Genomic DNA, 16,240 nt, shown 5'->3' with positions numbered 1-16,240 from the left:
CTGCGATGTGTGTAATTACTGTAGCTTTCCTCACAAAGCTCAGCTTTACAGTCAGCTGTCTTTCGTAACGATACTTTCGTGGTAGCGGTAGAATATCACTGACGGTATCCCCTGCCTGTCGTAAGTGGTGACACACCGAATAAATGGATATCGCAACATTTTAAATCTATTTGTTTAACGTCACACAAACACGACAAAGGTTTACAGCAACGGAAAGATGGGAAAGGGCTAGTTTTTGGAAGGTAGCGACTTGGGAGCGCGATGTGCTATACCTCTTAAAATCATCAACGAAAAGACGTATCAAACCATTTATTTTTTTCAAAGTTTATATTATGTTAACTGAGGTAAGTGTAGTGTGTATGAGAACTTCAAAATGATCTACGTTTATGCACCATTAAAAGTGTTCAAGTATATTTAAACACTGTTATGTGTTACTCAGCGGGAAGATGCTATTACATATATGCATGTAGACTATACTTCTCAAATTCATCATAGGAAAAGAGTATAATTTGTAAACAGTATGATCGATGTATATATTCATCCATGACCGTGTTCGTAGTAAATTTGTGCTGTGTTATGCACTGAATAATATCAATATATACTGTCTATAGTGTGTGCTATTATCGCTTTCCTCACTGTGGTAGAATATGCTATTTCATATCAGGGTTTTATGCGTAATGTGCCGTTTCTCAATGTTGTGTAGTAACCTTGCAAAGTCTAGCTGATTCTGGCATACTGAAATGTGTGTAGCTACTGTAGCTTTCTTCACTATGCTCAGCTTTACAGTCAGCTGTCTTTCCTAATGATACCTTCGTAGTAGCGGTAGAATATCACACACGGTATCCCCTGCCTGTCGTAAGAGGTGACTAAAAGGAGCACCTAGTGCCAGCCGCGTGGTGTAGGGTGGAAGTAAGAATAACCAAAATAATAATCGTATGGTCTCAGCTACATACGCAGTTATTTGGATTAGACACAATCTAGATGAGAGCTTGCAGCTTTCTCACCCTCAGCACTGACTTATTCCAATCATTCACCATAACGTATTTATCTACAGTTAGTCTACTGTCGCATACGCAGAAACCTCTGTCTGTTGTGAAAGGTAACTAAAAGGGGCTCTCAACTTGGGAGCGCTGGTTGGCGGCAACGTCTTGCGACCCTAAGACACCGAATAAATGGATATCGCAACATTTCTAAATCTGTTTGTTTAACGTCGCACAAACACGACAAAGGTTTACGGCAACGGAAAGATGGGAAAGGGCTTGGCTTAGGAAGGTAGCGACAGTGGCCTTAAATGTTAATTACTAAAAAATTATGATACCGTGCCGGGTTCAATTCCCAAAACATACCATCAGATAGCGCATCAATTGTAATGTTAATTACTAAAATAATGATTCCGTTTAATCAATTATAATATTTTTTGTGACTATACGATTAATATTTCCATTGCAGGGGGTGAAGCGGATAATGCGATTAGCTGCCACGACCGGTGGCCCAGGTTCAATTCCCGATAGCATACCATCAGATAGCGCATAAATTGTAATGTTAAGTACTAAAAAATTTAGATTCCGTTTAATGAAACCAAAATAAACTTCTATATCATTTTTTTAAAATTCATCCTCCGTGCCCTCCTCCTCTTCTTTTATCTTGCAAAAAGGGTAAAATGAAAAAGGTAAGTGTAAAAGGCTGAACTCAAGGCTCTCGTCTTATCAGATGGTAAAAGGACAAAAAGGACTCCTCCACACCATGTCCTCCAGTTTGATGACATATCAATAACGTAAGTATATCAGTAATCAAAATGGTAACTGCTTTTATCCATAAGTTTAATGTATATTTCTTGTACTAATCGCCTAATTCTGTTGGTAAACGGGGTGAAAGGTGACATAGAAGCAATGATAATTTTTAAATTGTGATTCCGTTTGATCAATAATAATAATAATAATAATAATAATAATAATAATAATAATAATAATAATAATAATAATAATAATAATAATAATAATAATAATTTTTCTACTTTTCTGAAACCTGTTAGGTCCTACGGCCAGAGGTCCGGGTTCAATTCCCAAACACATATTATCAGAGAGCGCATCAATATTGTAATGTTAATTACTAAAATTATGATTCCGATTAATCATTAATACAATTTTTGTGACTATACGATTATTCACTAAATAAATTGATATCGCAACATTTTAAAACTATTCATTTAACGTCGCACAAACACGACAAAGGTTTACGGCAACAGGAAGACGGGAAAGGGCTAGGTTAAGAAGGTAGCGACTGTGGCCTTAAATGTTAATTACTAAAAAAATATGATTCCGTGCCGTGTGTAAAACTAGGCCAGATGAAATGGCGTATGGCTTTTAGTGCCGGGAGTGTCCGAGGACAAGTTCGGCTCGCCAGGTGCAGGTCTTTTGATTTGACACCCGTAGGCGACCTGCGCGTCATGATGAGGATGAAATGATTATGAAGACGACATATACACCCAGCCCCCGTGCGGGCGAAATTAACCAATTAAGGTTAAAATTCCCGACCCTGCCGGGAATCGAACGCGGGGCCCCTGTGACCAAAGGCCAGCACGATAACCATTCAGCCATGGAGCCGGACACTAGGCCAGATGAGGTGGAGGGAAGTCATCTAACCGTAAAACTGGGCCAAATCAGGACGAGTACAGTACTAGGATGATGAGGAGGAGGGAAGGCATCTAACCGTAAAAGTAGGCCAAATCAGGAGTAGTATAGTACTAGAATGATGAGGAAGCGGGAAGAGCATCTGACCGTAAAATTGGGTCAGATGAGGAGGAGGAAAGGGTATCTGACCGTGAAACTAGGCCAAATCAGGAGTACAGTACTAGGACGATGATGAGGAGGGAAGGGCATCTAGCCGTAAAACTACGCCAAATGAGGAGGAGGGAAGGGCAACTGACCGTATAACTGGGCCCTGTGAGGTTAGCCCACTCCGAAATGCTGTCTGTGAGGGGGAAGGGCGTCATGCCGTAAAACTAGGCCAGATGAGGAGGACGGAATGGCATCTGACCGTAAAACTGGGCCCTGGAAGTTAGGCCCCTCAAAATGGCGTCTGTGAGGGGGAAGAGCAATAAGCCGTAAATGTAGGTCTAGATGATAACGAGGGAAGGGCATCTGACCGTAAAACTGGGCCCTGTGAGGTTAGACCCCTCCAAAATGGCGTTTGTGAGGGGAAGGGCATTTAGACGTAAAACTAACCTCCAAGGAGGGAAGGGCATCTAGCCGTAAAACTAGGTCGGGAAGGGCATCTGGCCGTAAAACTGGACTTCGTCCAAAATAGCGTCTGTGAGTTTAGGACCCTCCAAGATTGCGACTATGATGTTAAGATCCTCCAAAATGGCGTCTGTGACGTTAGACCCCTCCAAAATGACGACTGTTAGGTAAGGAGGAATGGCATCTGGCCGTAAAACTGGGAACCCTCCAAAATGGCGTCTGTGAGGTTAGACCCCTACAGGATGGCGCCTGTGAGCCCGATGAGGAGGAGGGAAGGGCATCTGACCGTAAAGCTAGGCCAAAGTGAGGTTAGGCCCCTCCAAAATGGCGTCTGTGAGGTTAGACTTGCTCTCGTTCGCAAAATCCGCAAACCACCATAGCCATACTACTCAACTAGGGGTCAGTGACCTGGAGTCAGAACCCCCTAGCCATACTACTAGGGGTCAGTGACCTCGTGGGAAAAGGCTGACTCAGCACCCTTGTTTTAGAATCGGCCTTGCTATACTACTAACGTAAATCTTACTGAATATTGAACAGTGAAAGTAACTGTAGTATTTGTCTTCCACAGAGTCCTTCATTGCCTAGGAGTATGTAGTGAAACCTTAATGAGTTCATGAACTATTGAGCATTAGAGTTGATAAACTATTTTAACTCTACCCTAAATGCAGCATGTATCAATTGTTATAATATTGTTTCTGTATGTTATGTAAATGCTATTCATTAAGTCAAATTTTGAATTTCATAGGCCATATTTTTTATGTTTTAGGTCATAAATGCATGCATATTTCATACATTATTCGGTCATACAAATTCGCTCCTAGTGATAAGTAATGAAGTAAGTATTCGTATTCCTCGAAATGGTACAGCTCTCCCCACGAATACCCACTATGTAGGTGACATATATATGTACCATTTTGACCCCACAATCTTAAATATCTGGCAGTACCAGGAATCGAACCCGTGCACCCGAAGACGGCAGCTAATAGTGCTAACCGTTACGCTACGGAGGTGATAGTGTGACGTGTTGTTTCTTGATGAAGATAATTGTGTTGAGACGAACACAAACAACCAGAGGAATTAACGGTACGCAGTTAAAATCCACGGCCTGGGCGGGAAACGAACCTGGCGCCCTCTGAACCGAGGGCCACGATGCTGGCCTATTAACCAAGGAACCGGTCAATCGTGTCACTATTATAACTAATAACACTGACCTGCTACTCTTTAGTGATGAAGCTAAGCAGTAGTCGGAGTCCAGGGGTACTTGTGTGCAGTGTTATCTTACTGGCTGCCGTGGTTTGATTCCTACGATGAGCTGGTATTATACTGTATAAAAGGAAAGCAAAGCAAAGTCATCTCCATACAGGCCATGAAGGCCCCTGGAGGGGTGGAAGGTAAAGGCTTCCAACTATCCGTAACCTCGGCACTTGATGGGGTAGAGTGGTTAGCTCTATGCCCGGCCGCCTTTGTCCCCAGGAATTAACCTGGTACTCATTTTTGGTGTAGGCTGAGTGAACCTCAGGGCCTTGTGCACCTCCGGAAGGGGAGATCTTGTTTCTTAAATTTTACGACTTCCTGGCGGGGATTCGAACGCACGTCGTTCCGAGGGAACCGAGCACGCCTTTACCGCCTCGGCCAGGCAGCCCCTCGTTATACTGTATAGTTTGAGAAAACACTGTGTTGCTAGGCGTCACTTATAACTTGGTACTGTAAAAAGGTGAAAACAAGTAGTTGTGCTGGTCCCGAGATATTTGTGTTCAGTACTCGGTTTCAGACCACCCGCAGTTCGATCCCCGTGATGTACAACTAATTTTGTGGCCGGTTCAGTTAGTGTATTAAATACTGTAATTGTATCTCCATCTTCATAGCTTATATGGTGAAAATGAACGAGACCTTAATGATCGGTGCGTTTCTATAACTGGCTCCTCACCCCCACCCCCCGCTCTCCGTTTTTACTCTCAGAATGCTCATGGCGAAAAGTCCTCTAGCTCGCGAAGTCGGACACACTGTTCTCATGGATGTCACATGGCGAAAAAGGCCGTCTTTACTCTGTAAGTGCATATGGAGAAAAGCCCTCTGCGTCGTAACTCAAGCCCTTTTATATTTTTTCCCAAACCTTCTAGAAGGAATACTCAGTTTCTTCCTATAAGCAAGCTTGTATAGCTGGGCCCACGAAAGTTGCAGTCTGACATTTGAGCGGCGAAAGCAGTACGCAGTACGCTGTGTTGTCCATCTGCGGCATGTCACCCTTTCATACAGGTTGAGTATTTAATAAATCATGTAGGCTTAATGCAATTCAATAAACTTTGACCCGTTTAAGCTCGTGATAATAATTCCAGCATTTAAAACTGTACACGTCATTGCCGATAAATATGAGATTTCATAATCACCAAAACTATCAGTTTCTGACAATAATCTCAACAAATGCACATGTTTAATACAGAAAACAACTTTACAACTAGCCAACGATTAAGTTAAAAAACTAACAACGAAAGTAATATTCCGGAAAGAAACACGTAAATACATAAAGCAGCAACTAACACAGTACCACTCCGAATAATATCACAAAAGCGACTGAGAGCAAGCCAACCCACGTGACAATAGCTTCCTTAAAATGTGGCATCGCTGTTGTCGTTGCCATAGCAACAGACCCTTTTCGAGCCGCGTTAGTCACCTTTTCCTCGCCGGTGGCGCTAAACGTCAGACCCCAACTCTCGTGGGCCTCAGTATACTTTTACGAGTGTTGTTGATATCGTGTCGCGATCGTAGAATCGCCGCGCCCTTCCGTCTATTACCTGGAGTGAGCGAACCCGAAACAGATTAGAATCCGCAACCTCGCAAGTTTGGAGTGAATGTGTATGTGACATTAAATTAAATAATCATGTAAAACAAGATAATGATGAAAAGTGAAACTAATATCAGTGCAGTGAATAAGCGTCGGATTATTTTACTGTGTGTAAAAGGCGCGCATAAATTCATACCTATACGAAAGTTGAATCTTAACAAGAAGTAGCTAGAAAGCCAAGGGAACATAATATTGTGACAGGAACTTGGAGGCACCAAGCAGATATTTGGACCAAGTGTCACATGTAAGAGACGTGTGCCAGTTCAAATGTCGCGTAGGCCACGCACTTAAAACAAAGACGCAGTTCGCACAAAGAAAAAAGACATACTTCTACAACAATAATGAAGACCTTTAAAATATGTGCGCGCGAGTGTTAACAGAAGATGGGAGTTTAATACAGAAACGATGACCTAGATGTTAGGTCCCTTTAAACAACAAGCAAGTTTTAGACTGACCAATAAGCAGGCTGGACATTAGCGAGCCTAGTAACTCAAATTATTTCAAAGAAGTTGGACATTTTTCGAAGATCTCCCTTGGTATATGATTCGAATCCTTAATTCCTCTTCCTTTATTTGAATGGAACTAACACTGGGCTCTTGTATGTAAGTTCTCCTAATCGACTGCCGTGGAATTTCATATCCCTAGTGTTGAGCGTAGAAGGCGAATATCTAACCACCTGCCTACACAGCCGATCTACTGTAAATTGCCATGTAAATGATTGTCAGCACAGGATTTCAATATCGTGTTTCCAGAAAGTGATGTATGTTCGCGTTACATGGGGGTGAAAATGACGTTTTACGTATGAGGACGCCTCGGCTGGAATTTAGAAACGAATTCGTGAAAACTTTCACCCTTGTGACGTGCAATATTTTACTTGATACTCTGTTGAATTTCGTTTTCTTTATTTAAATAACTATAAGATGAACGCATTATGCTCGGTTCAAATAGTCGACGCCATCCATGAAGAAGTCGATATCATTAAAGAATAACTCGACATTTGTAACTTTTTTTTTTGCTAGTTGCTTTACGTCGCACCGACACAGATAGGTCTTATGGCGACGATGGGACAGGGAAGGGCTGGGAGTGGGAAGGAAGCGGACATTTGTAACGACTCGCCTACATAACGCATTGCGACCATCTGATAAGTATCTAAGTTACTGTTTTATATGCAATAATTTTTATTTATTTATATTGGTAGAAGTCAAGTTCCATAATTAAGTACTGTAAAGTTTCACTTTCCACACGTCCAGCTCCCTGAATGAATGGTCAGCGTAGTGCTCTTCGCTCCACAGGGCCTTCGGTTCGATTCCCGGTCGGGCCGGAGATTTTAATCTTAAACGGTTATTTCCATTTGTACTGTCCCCAACATCCCTGCAACTCACACACACAACACTATCCTCCACTACAATAAGACGCACTATCCTATACACGGTAAATGCCGCCACCCTCGTCGGAGGGACTGACTTACAAGGGCTGCACCGGGCTAGAAATAGCCACACAATATTCAAAGATTCAACACAGTATGAAATAAAATATTTTACATCCCAGTTTAGTGATTTTTTTCGTGTCTTTGATGAACAAACTTGGTACACTGGAAGACAAAGGTAATACCAGGGTGTGAAATCGCGAGGGGAGGGTTCCCCCCCACCGACTAAAATTGCCCAGGGGGATTCTTTCTTTCTTAATCTGTTTACCCTCCAGGGTTGATTTTTCCCTCGGACGCAGCGAGGGATCCCACCTCTACCACCTCAAGGACAGTGTCCTGGAGCGTGACACATTGGGTCGGGGGATACAACTGAAAAGGAGGACCAGTAACTCGTCCAGGCTGCCTCACCTGCTATGCTGAACAGGGTCCTTGTGGAGGATGGGAAGATTGGAAGGGATAGACAAGGAAGAGGGAAGGAAGCGGCCGTGGCCTCATGTTAGGCATTTGTCTGGAGGAGAAGTGGTGGGAAACCACAGAAAACCACTTCGAGGATGGCTGAAGTGGGAATCGACCCCTCCCCCCTCCCTCTACTCAGTAGACATCCCGAGGCTGAGTGAGCCCCGTTCCAGCCCTCGTACCACTTTCCAAATTTCGTGGCAGAGCCGGGAATCGAACCCAGGCCTCCTGGAGTGGCAGTTAATCACACTAACCACTACACTAAAGAGGCGGACGGGGATTCTTTCAATATAAAATAATGAGGACTATCTAGAACACATTATATTTCTCAAATGAATGTCTTTTACTGTGCATATTTTCCTAAAAACACTAGCAATATTACACATAGTATAGATCCTGAGCAATAAAGCAACTCCGCACCTGCAAGCTATTGTTCATGTTTCCATCTGAAACCCGGGCAAAGATATCACTTACTTGAAGCTCTCCTTCCTTGTCATCACAAAGTAGCTCGAACATACAGCATTCTTATACTTCTTGGAGAGGGCGTGTTTCCGATAGGTAGCCAATAGGAAAATATTCACCTAAGGAGTGTACAAACGAAATAACTTTGCAATGTTTATCATTCTTGTTATAACAACTGAATTAAAACAAAAAGGTTTAAAATTTACATTTATCGTTGGAAGGGGGGTGGGGGGTGGTAACTTACTGGGGAATTATATATTATCAGCACACTTTATCTTGGTGCATTTACACCCTAGTGCTGAATCGGTCGACCTCGGCAATCTTCGAGATTCGTACTAGCAACCTTTGAAACACAAACTATGAATCGCCTAAGCATCGTTGTGCGACATCTGGCGTACACATTACGTACTAGTACTGTTGTTGTTTACACAGCAAAGCCAAACTATAGAATTCATGCTAGGAACAAGATTCGCATCGAGAAATGTTATACAATGTTACATAATGTGTATGTGACACAGTTGTTCGCTTAAAATAATAACGGTTTAGAAACTTCATATCGATCGATCATATTCTCGATTCAATTCAGATTTCATTTTCATTCAGTTGGCAGTACTACTGGGACCGGGACAGCTCCCTCCTTACTCCTCACCCCCGTACACAAATGCATCAAGATAAAGTGTGCCGATAATACCTCCTCTTCCGCCGGGTACTGTCTAAATCAAGCCCTAGTAGTTAAGCCGCATGATCTTTCTACCCCCACCATTTTTTTCTATTTTCCCACCCTGGGTAAAACTGTATTCCGATGTTTCTGCATCATTTCGGCCCTAAATGTGACTCTAGAAGTCACAACGTACGCAGATGGGATCTTCTCTTGAAAGTTAAGACATTCGGCCTGCTACACATGAACAGTAGAATAGTGACGATGAAACTGTGTAATAATTCTTTCTATTTCCCATACGTGTATACTTCGCAGTATTTCTTGTGTAATAGTAAGAAGAGAAACAGACACTTCGCTCATATGATAATTGTTCAAAAATAGAAAACAAATCTAATCGTCTATTTTTGGTTAGCTAATGACAGTGATCACTGCCAAAATATTTCGCGCATGTGAAGTTTTTTTTGCTAGTGGCTTTACGTCGCACCGACACAGATAGGTCTTATGGCGACGATGGGATAGGAAAGGCCTAGGAGTTGGAAGGAAGCGGCCGTGGCCTTAATGAAGGTTCAGCCCCAGCATTTGTCTGGTATGAAAATGGGAAACCACGGAAAACCATCTTCAGGGCTGCCGACAGTGGGATTCGAACCCACTATCTCCCGGATGCAAGCTCACAGTCGCGCGCCTCTAACCGCACGGCCAACTCGCCCGGTCATATGAAGTTCTAAAGATGTCATTTTTAGACGAAGTGTGTTAGAACTATGGCCTCGCTGCCAGTATGAGAGGAAAATTAATTTCTTTTTTCTTTCTTTCTGAAAAGTAAACTATCACAACCCTAGTCCCAATACTCATTTCTTTGATGCATAACAAACTGTCCCCCATCTGCCTTCATGATATGGTGCCGTCACCTTCCGCCCTGCAGTTCTCGGAAGTTGCTGTAGACGTGAGAAGTAAGTGCACGAATGAACTGTGTGTTTCCCCTCTTTCTCCAGGGCTTTAGCTGTATAAGGATGTGGCAACCCAGTCGATGAGTTTAGTTATCGTCGGGCCAGTTTCCCGGCAGTATGAGGCTCTCAGCGGGAGTGTTTGTTTGTCTGGCACTGCTGAGCTCCGGCCTTCAAGCAGGTAAGATGAGTCATCAACCTACACTTCTATGGAACGAACAGCAATAGATCGCTTTTCTAAAATTCTGTGTGGTATTAACGCTTTAGTCATTAGCGTACCGTCTATGTGTCTCAAATTTGTCTGACTTCTGAAACGAAATGGCGTGCTTTTAGCCCCGGGAGTGTTTGCGTTTGACACTGCCCAGTGTGGAGTTTCCTCACAGGCTAGCGAAGCAGGAGGATGGGAATTCCCCGCTGCGAATGATGTAAACGATTTTCCGAGACCAAAACCAGGAGAAAGCTGCTATGATATTGATCTCACGACAAATTTACCTATACAAATAGTGGTTATTATGGTATTAAGGGACAAACCAGTGTGATTATCCACCCCTAATTTATACAAATACACGTTCAAATACAGACATTACAGCAATGTGGCACCATGGCTAAATGGTTAGCGTACTGGCCTTTGGTCACAGGGGTCGCGGGTTTGATTCACAGCACGGGGGTTAGGCATATGTGTCGTCTTCATCATCATTCAATTCTCATCACGACGAGCAGGTCGCCTACGGGAGTCAAATCAAAAGACCTGCACCTGGCGAGCCGAACATGTCCTCGGACACTCCCGAAGCAAAAAGCCATACGCCATTTCGTTTCAGCAATATGAGTTATCAGACAAATTTGATACACATAGACGGTACGGTGTTTATCACTACTGTGTTCCATAACTCCTTGCGATTGAAGTAGGCCTACTATATTCACTCGTGAACGTTTACTTGCAATCCAAAAGCACCAAATCTGTTTGTTTTTCATACTTTTCTGATACATGGTAAGCTGGACGATGATTCTGCTACCTTTCATACTTCATGGAGTTTTAATTTTTTTTAAAATGCTGTTCAGGGCGTCGACCCATGTGGATCTTTTGCCCCTACTGGCACCATTTTGTATGAACCTGCGTGTAATTGGAATGGCGTTAGTGTGGAATGTTGTGTGTGAGGAAATGAAGATTAAGGAAGTCACAAACACCCAGTCCCCAGGCCCTGACCCGGCTGGGAATCGAACCCGGTGTCGCCGGGTGACAGGCGGACGCGTTGCCCCTTACACCGCGGGGCCGGACGAGTTTTAAAGTACTTTACATAGTAAATTATCAGTAAGATTACGATCGTCTGTTACACATGGTTTGTGGTTAACTTGTTTCCCGTAGAAACAGCCTTGCCCAATAGGATCAGAACACAGTGTGATGTCTGCTCAATCTTAAACAAAGAATTGTTATTATTATTATATGTGAAGATGCATACAGAGTAAAACTGTGTAAAGGTTATTTTAGTTTTCGATAAAGCAATTAAGGTACCGTTCAAAGTTCTTGCTTGCAATATAGACCTACTACTAGTTGATTGACAGATTTGCCATGTCATATAGGTAACTGTTTGAAGGAATCTTAGTCGCCTACCTCACGGAGAAAATCATAATCAGAGTCCTGGAGGAAACTTATTGCAGGTTTTTGTAGAATAGTTTCCCGTAGAAACGCGTTGACTCCTAATGTGACAGGAAAATTCGAGAATATTACATTCAGTCCATTTCTTTAATGTTTTATGTATTCAACTTAACCTGATTTAACCGTCTTGGCGCTTAGGACATGCTGAAATATGGCGTAAACATTCAGAATGCAACTTTCCCCTTGAATTTTATTTTCAGACAAAATTTAAAAATAAAAGGAAAAAACCCGTTACATTCAGAATATAAAAACTATTGTTAAGGTAATTGACCTCATAAATGGGTACAAAATTCGCTTCAATATATACCATTTGCCGATGTATAGCTCTAATTATTATTATTATTAATTCATTTATGTAATACGTTTACCCTTCATGGTTGGTTTCTGTCCCCGGACTCAGCGGGGGATCCTTTGGGTCGGGGATACAACTGGGGAGGAGGTCCAGTACCTCGTCGAAGTGGCCTCACCTGCTATGCTGAGCAGAGGCCTTGTGGAGGATGGGAAGATTGGAAGGGATAGACAAGGAAGAGGGAAGGAAATGGCCGTGGCCTTAAGTTAGCTACCATCTCGGCATTTGCCTGGAGGAGAACTGGGAAACCACGGAAAATCACTTCGAGAATGGCTGAGGTGGGAATCGAATCCCCTCCACTCAGATGACCTCCCGAGGCTGAGTGAACCCTGTTCCAGTTCTCGTACCACTTTTTAAATTTCGTGGCAGAGCTGGGAATCGAACCCTGGCCTCCCGGGGGGGGGGGGGGCAGCTAATCACGTTAACCAGCATACCACAGAGGCGCGCTTTTGACCTAATTAGCAATTTTATTTTTTAAATTTCGTATAAAAGTTGCAGACCTTAAAACACAAGCATCAAGTAAATCATATCACGTTTTCTTAATTTTAATTGATTGCTCAGTGTATTATTAAATTTTTAATCCCTGGATGAGCATTTCTGTTCCTTCTTCTGAACCCTTGTCCAACATTTTTCGACTGTTTTATCCTTGTCTTCACCTAAAGATATTTTTTAAAACAATTTGCTTTGCGTCGCACGTACACAGATATGTCTTATGGCGACGATGGGATAGGAAATATCTAGGAGTGGGAAGGAAGCGCCGTGGCCTTAATTAAGGTATAACCCCGGTATTTGACTTGTGTGAAAATGGGAAACCATGGAAAACGATATTCAGGGCTGCCGACAGTCGGGTTCGATTCCACTATTTCCCGAATGCAAGCTCACAGCTGCGCGCTCCCTAACCATTGTATGTAACCTATATTTTGTCATGGAAATTATTTCCTATACACTTAAATAACGCCCAGAGTCTTCTGCTAAAGTCAGCTGGATTGGAAATTGAACACTTTAGATCATAGGTGGGCAATGAGAGCGTCACGCTCCTTGAGGTAATGCATGAGCGCGGGAAGAATCCAGGAGCCAAGAGCAGATGTGTTCTATCTAATAGTCTGTGCTGTAAAGACTGGATGGCGATATGCGGAGTCAAGACGCAAGCAAAGCCACGGCAATGCACCTGGCTGTTTACTCAGTACAATCGAACAGTACGTTTCAATACGTGGAGTAGATAAAATTGCTAGTCAAAGCAATGCGGTAAAGCGGCGTTCTATTGTACAGTTCAACTCCAGTTGGGAATGTGACTGATTGTTTACCGAAATCGAAGGAGCACAATGTTTGGTATGAAATGAAAATCCACAGCCTGTTTCCAGTCATTCGACCGGCTCAGGAATGGAATGAATGAAGCCCTATCTAGTGGCGGGGATAAAAACTGTGCCGGCTGCCGAAGCCTGTCGCACTCCTCTGGGGCAATGATTAGTGAATGATAGATGAAACGAAATTATATTGGGGAATGCTGCTGGAATGAAATATGACAGGGAAAACCGTAGTACCTGGAGAAAAACCTATCCCGCCTCCGCTTTGTCCAGCACAAATCTCACATGGAGTGACCGAGATTTGAACCACGGAACCCAGCGGTGAGAGGCCGGCGCGCTGAGGCCTGAGCCACGGAGGCTCCTTGTTTGGTATGTGACAAGATATTTTTCATAAAGCAGTTCAATTTGGAACGTCACTACAGAACACATCACTTCAACCAACATGAATTGTAGAGGTTGAATAAATTAAGGCCACGGCTGCTTCCTTCCAACTCCTAGGCCTTTCCTATCCCATCGTCGCAATAAGACATATGTGTCGGTTCGACGTAAAGCCAATAGCAAAAAAAAAAAAGAGGTTGATTTGTGACTTACTCTCTTCAGTAATCTACGCGAAGAAGGAAGAGGTATGTTTTATGATGTACCTACATACCATATCATTTAATTTAATTTAATTAAGGCCACGGTCGCGTCCTTCCCGCTCCTGTCCGTTTCCTATCCCAACGTCGCCATAAGACCTATCTGTATCGGTGCGACGTAAAGCAAGTTTGTTTCTTACGCGTTACCGAATGAAAGGAACACAATAAACGTATTTACTTAGCACTATAATCTGTTGCACTGAATAGAACGAGACATTATTATCTATTGCACTGGATAGAACGAGACATTATAATCTATTGCACTGGATAGAACGAGACATTAGGCACATAAGTGTCGAAAGTTTAAATCTGATTTGATATGCGTCTTTTCCCTACTTGTAACGGCAAGCCGTGCAAGCAGCTGCTAGGCTATACCTTCCGTCCGAGTGCATTCTCTGCTCCTTTTCCAGCCTGAGCTGGAGCGCTGCTCATCGAACCGAACTGTGCCCGCCTTTGCTTGAGATTATTTATGTTGCCGGATATTGTAAAAATTTCCATAACTGTTTATTTTTACCGCGCTGAGTGGCTCAGGCGGTTGAGGCGCTGGCCTTCTGACCCCAACTTGGCAGGTTCGATCCTGGCTCAGGCCGGTGGTATTTGAAGGCGCTTATACGTCAGCCTCGTGTCGGTAGACTAAAAAAACCCTTGGCGCAACAGCCCCGAATGACCATGGCCTACCTAGCGACCGCTGCTCAGCCCGAAGGCCTACAGATTACGAGGTGTCGTGTGGTCAGCACGACGGATCCTCTCGGCCGTTATCCTTGGCTTTCTAGACCGGGATCGGAAGATTTACTGGCTGGTAAAATAACTCATGCGGGACTAAATTCCGGTACTTCAGCGTCTCCGAAAACCGTGAAAGTAGTTAGTGGGACGAAAAACTATAATAATAATAATAATAATAATAATAATAATAATAATAATAATAATAATCAACAAAATACCGGGTGAGTTGGCCTTGTTGTTAGCCCCACTCTCGGCAGCCCTGAAGATGGTTTTCCGCGGTTTCCCATTTTCACACCAGGCAAATGCTGGGGCTGTACTTTGAGGCCACGGCCGCTTCCTTCCCACTCCTAGGCCCTTCCTATCCCGTCATCGCCATAAGACCTATGTGTGTCGGTGTGACGTAAAACAAATTGTAAAGAAAAGTCAACAAAACCGATCGCTTGTAACGGATCAGAGTTAAAGCGAATTTCTTCTCTAAGCTTTACCTCATCACGTGTCAGCATCACTAGGCATTGATGGTCCTTCTTTCCACTAAAAAAATGTCCTATGGCTGTAGAAGCATGGTCATTTATGTCGTAAGGCCCTTCACTAACTATCTCAAGTGAACTTCGGAAGGTAAAGTCAGCAAGTCATGATTTAAGCAGTGCCGATAACCCTTGGGAGATTATTATAATAAGAATTTAATAGGAGAATTTAATCTCTATATCGCATTCTGTTTTAAATTCTCATTTGATATTTCTTTAACATTGTATCGAATATAATGTTCTGTTTTTGCTGATTTATGTTCTGACTAGCAAATGTACCCGTGCTTCGCTACGGTATTCAACATCGTATTCGAATTTCGAAGTAAATAGTGTACATGCAGTAAATAAGACTGTTTTAAAATTGCATGTCTCTTAGCGTTATCCGAGAAAGAGCATGGGTATGTCCCCATACGTTGCTTCCAATGTAAAGTGTTTGTTACGGATTTGTGATATAACGGCAGACTCACTTGCCTACTGCCATTCACAATCGAGTTGGGAAGTTTACATTATAATTGCAGGCCCCATTGCCTACTGCGCGGTCACAATCAATTTGGGAGTGTTCGTTACAATGGCAGGCCCCATTTCGTACTTCCAAACAGATTACAGTCGAGGAGATTTTATTATAATGGCAGGCAACTTCCCTACCACCAGTCAAAATTGAGGTGTGCCGTTATCATTATAATGTCAGGCCCATTTTCCTACTGCCAGCCAGCTTACTGCCAGTCACACCAAGTTGGTGAGTTTCCATCAAAATAGTAGGCCACTATGCCTAATGCCAGTCACATTTCGGATGAGGACATTTGTTTATAATGGCGGGCACCCTTGCCTACAGCCAAACACAATCGGGTAGGGGAGTTTTAAACAAAACTGCATGCTCCCTTTCCTTCTGCAAGTCAATTCAAGAAGTGAACTATTCATTACAATGGTAGGCCTCCCTTAATTATGACAGTTACACAGGAGTTGGAGAAGGACCCCTTTCCTACTGCCAGTCAAAGTCGGTGTGGGGAGTACTGATTACAATAGCAGA

General features: G+C 43.1%; 1 protein-coding gene across 1 annotated transcript in view; it reads left to right on the top strand.

Annotated features, from left to right (window-relative positions):
• The first annotated feature begins 10,051 nt into the window (after positions 1-10,051).
• LOC136863173 (peptidoglycan-recognition protein 2) overlaps positions 10,052-16,240 on the top strand; it is a 46,643-nt gene continuing 40,454 nt past the window's right edge. The window contains exon 1 of the mRNA XM_067139524.2: positions 10,052-10,205. Within this exon, the coding sequence (XP_066995625.2) occupies positions 10,145-10,205 (61 nt within the window). The 5' untranslated portion in view covers positions 10,052-10,144. The remainder of the gene's footprint in view (positions 10,206-16,240) is intronic.

This window comes from Anabrus simplex, chromosome 2 (genome assembly GCF_040414725.1).
Source record: "Anabrus simplex isolate iqAnaSimp1 chromosome 2, ASM4041472v1, whole genome shotgun sequence".
Taxonomy (NCBI): Eukaryota; Metazoa; Arthropoda; class Insecta; order Orthoptera; family Tettigoniidae; genus Anabrus; species Anabrus simplex.
This window is presented reverse-complemented; position numbering and strand designations above follow the sequence as displayed.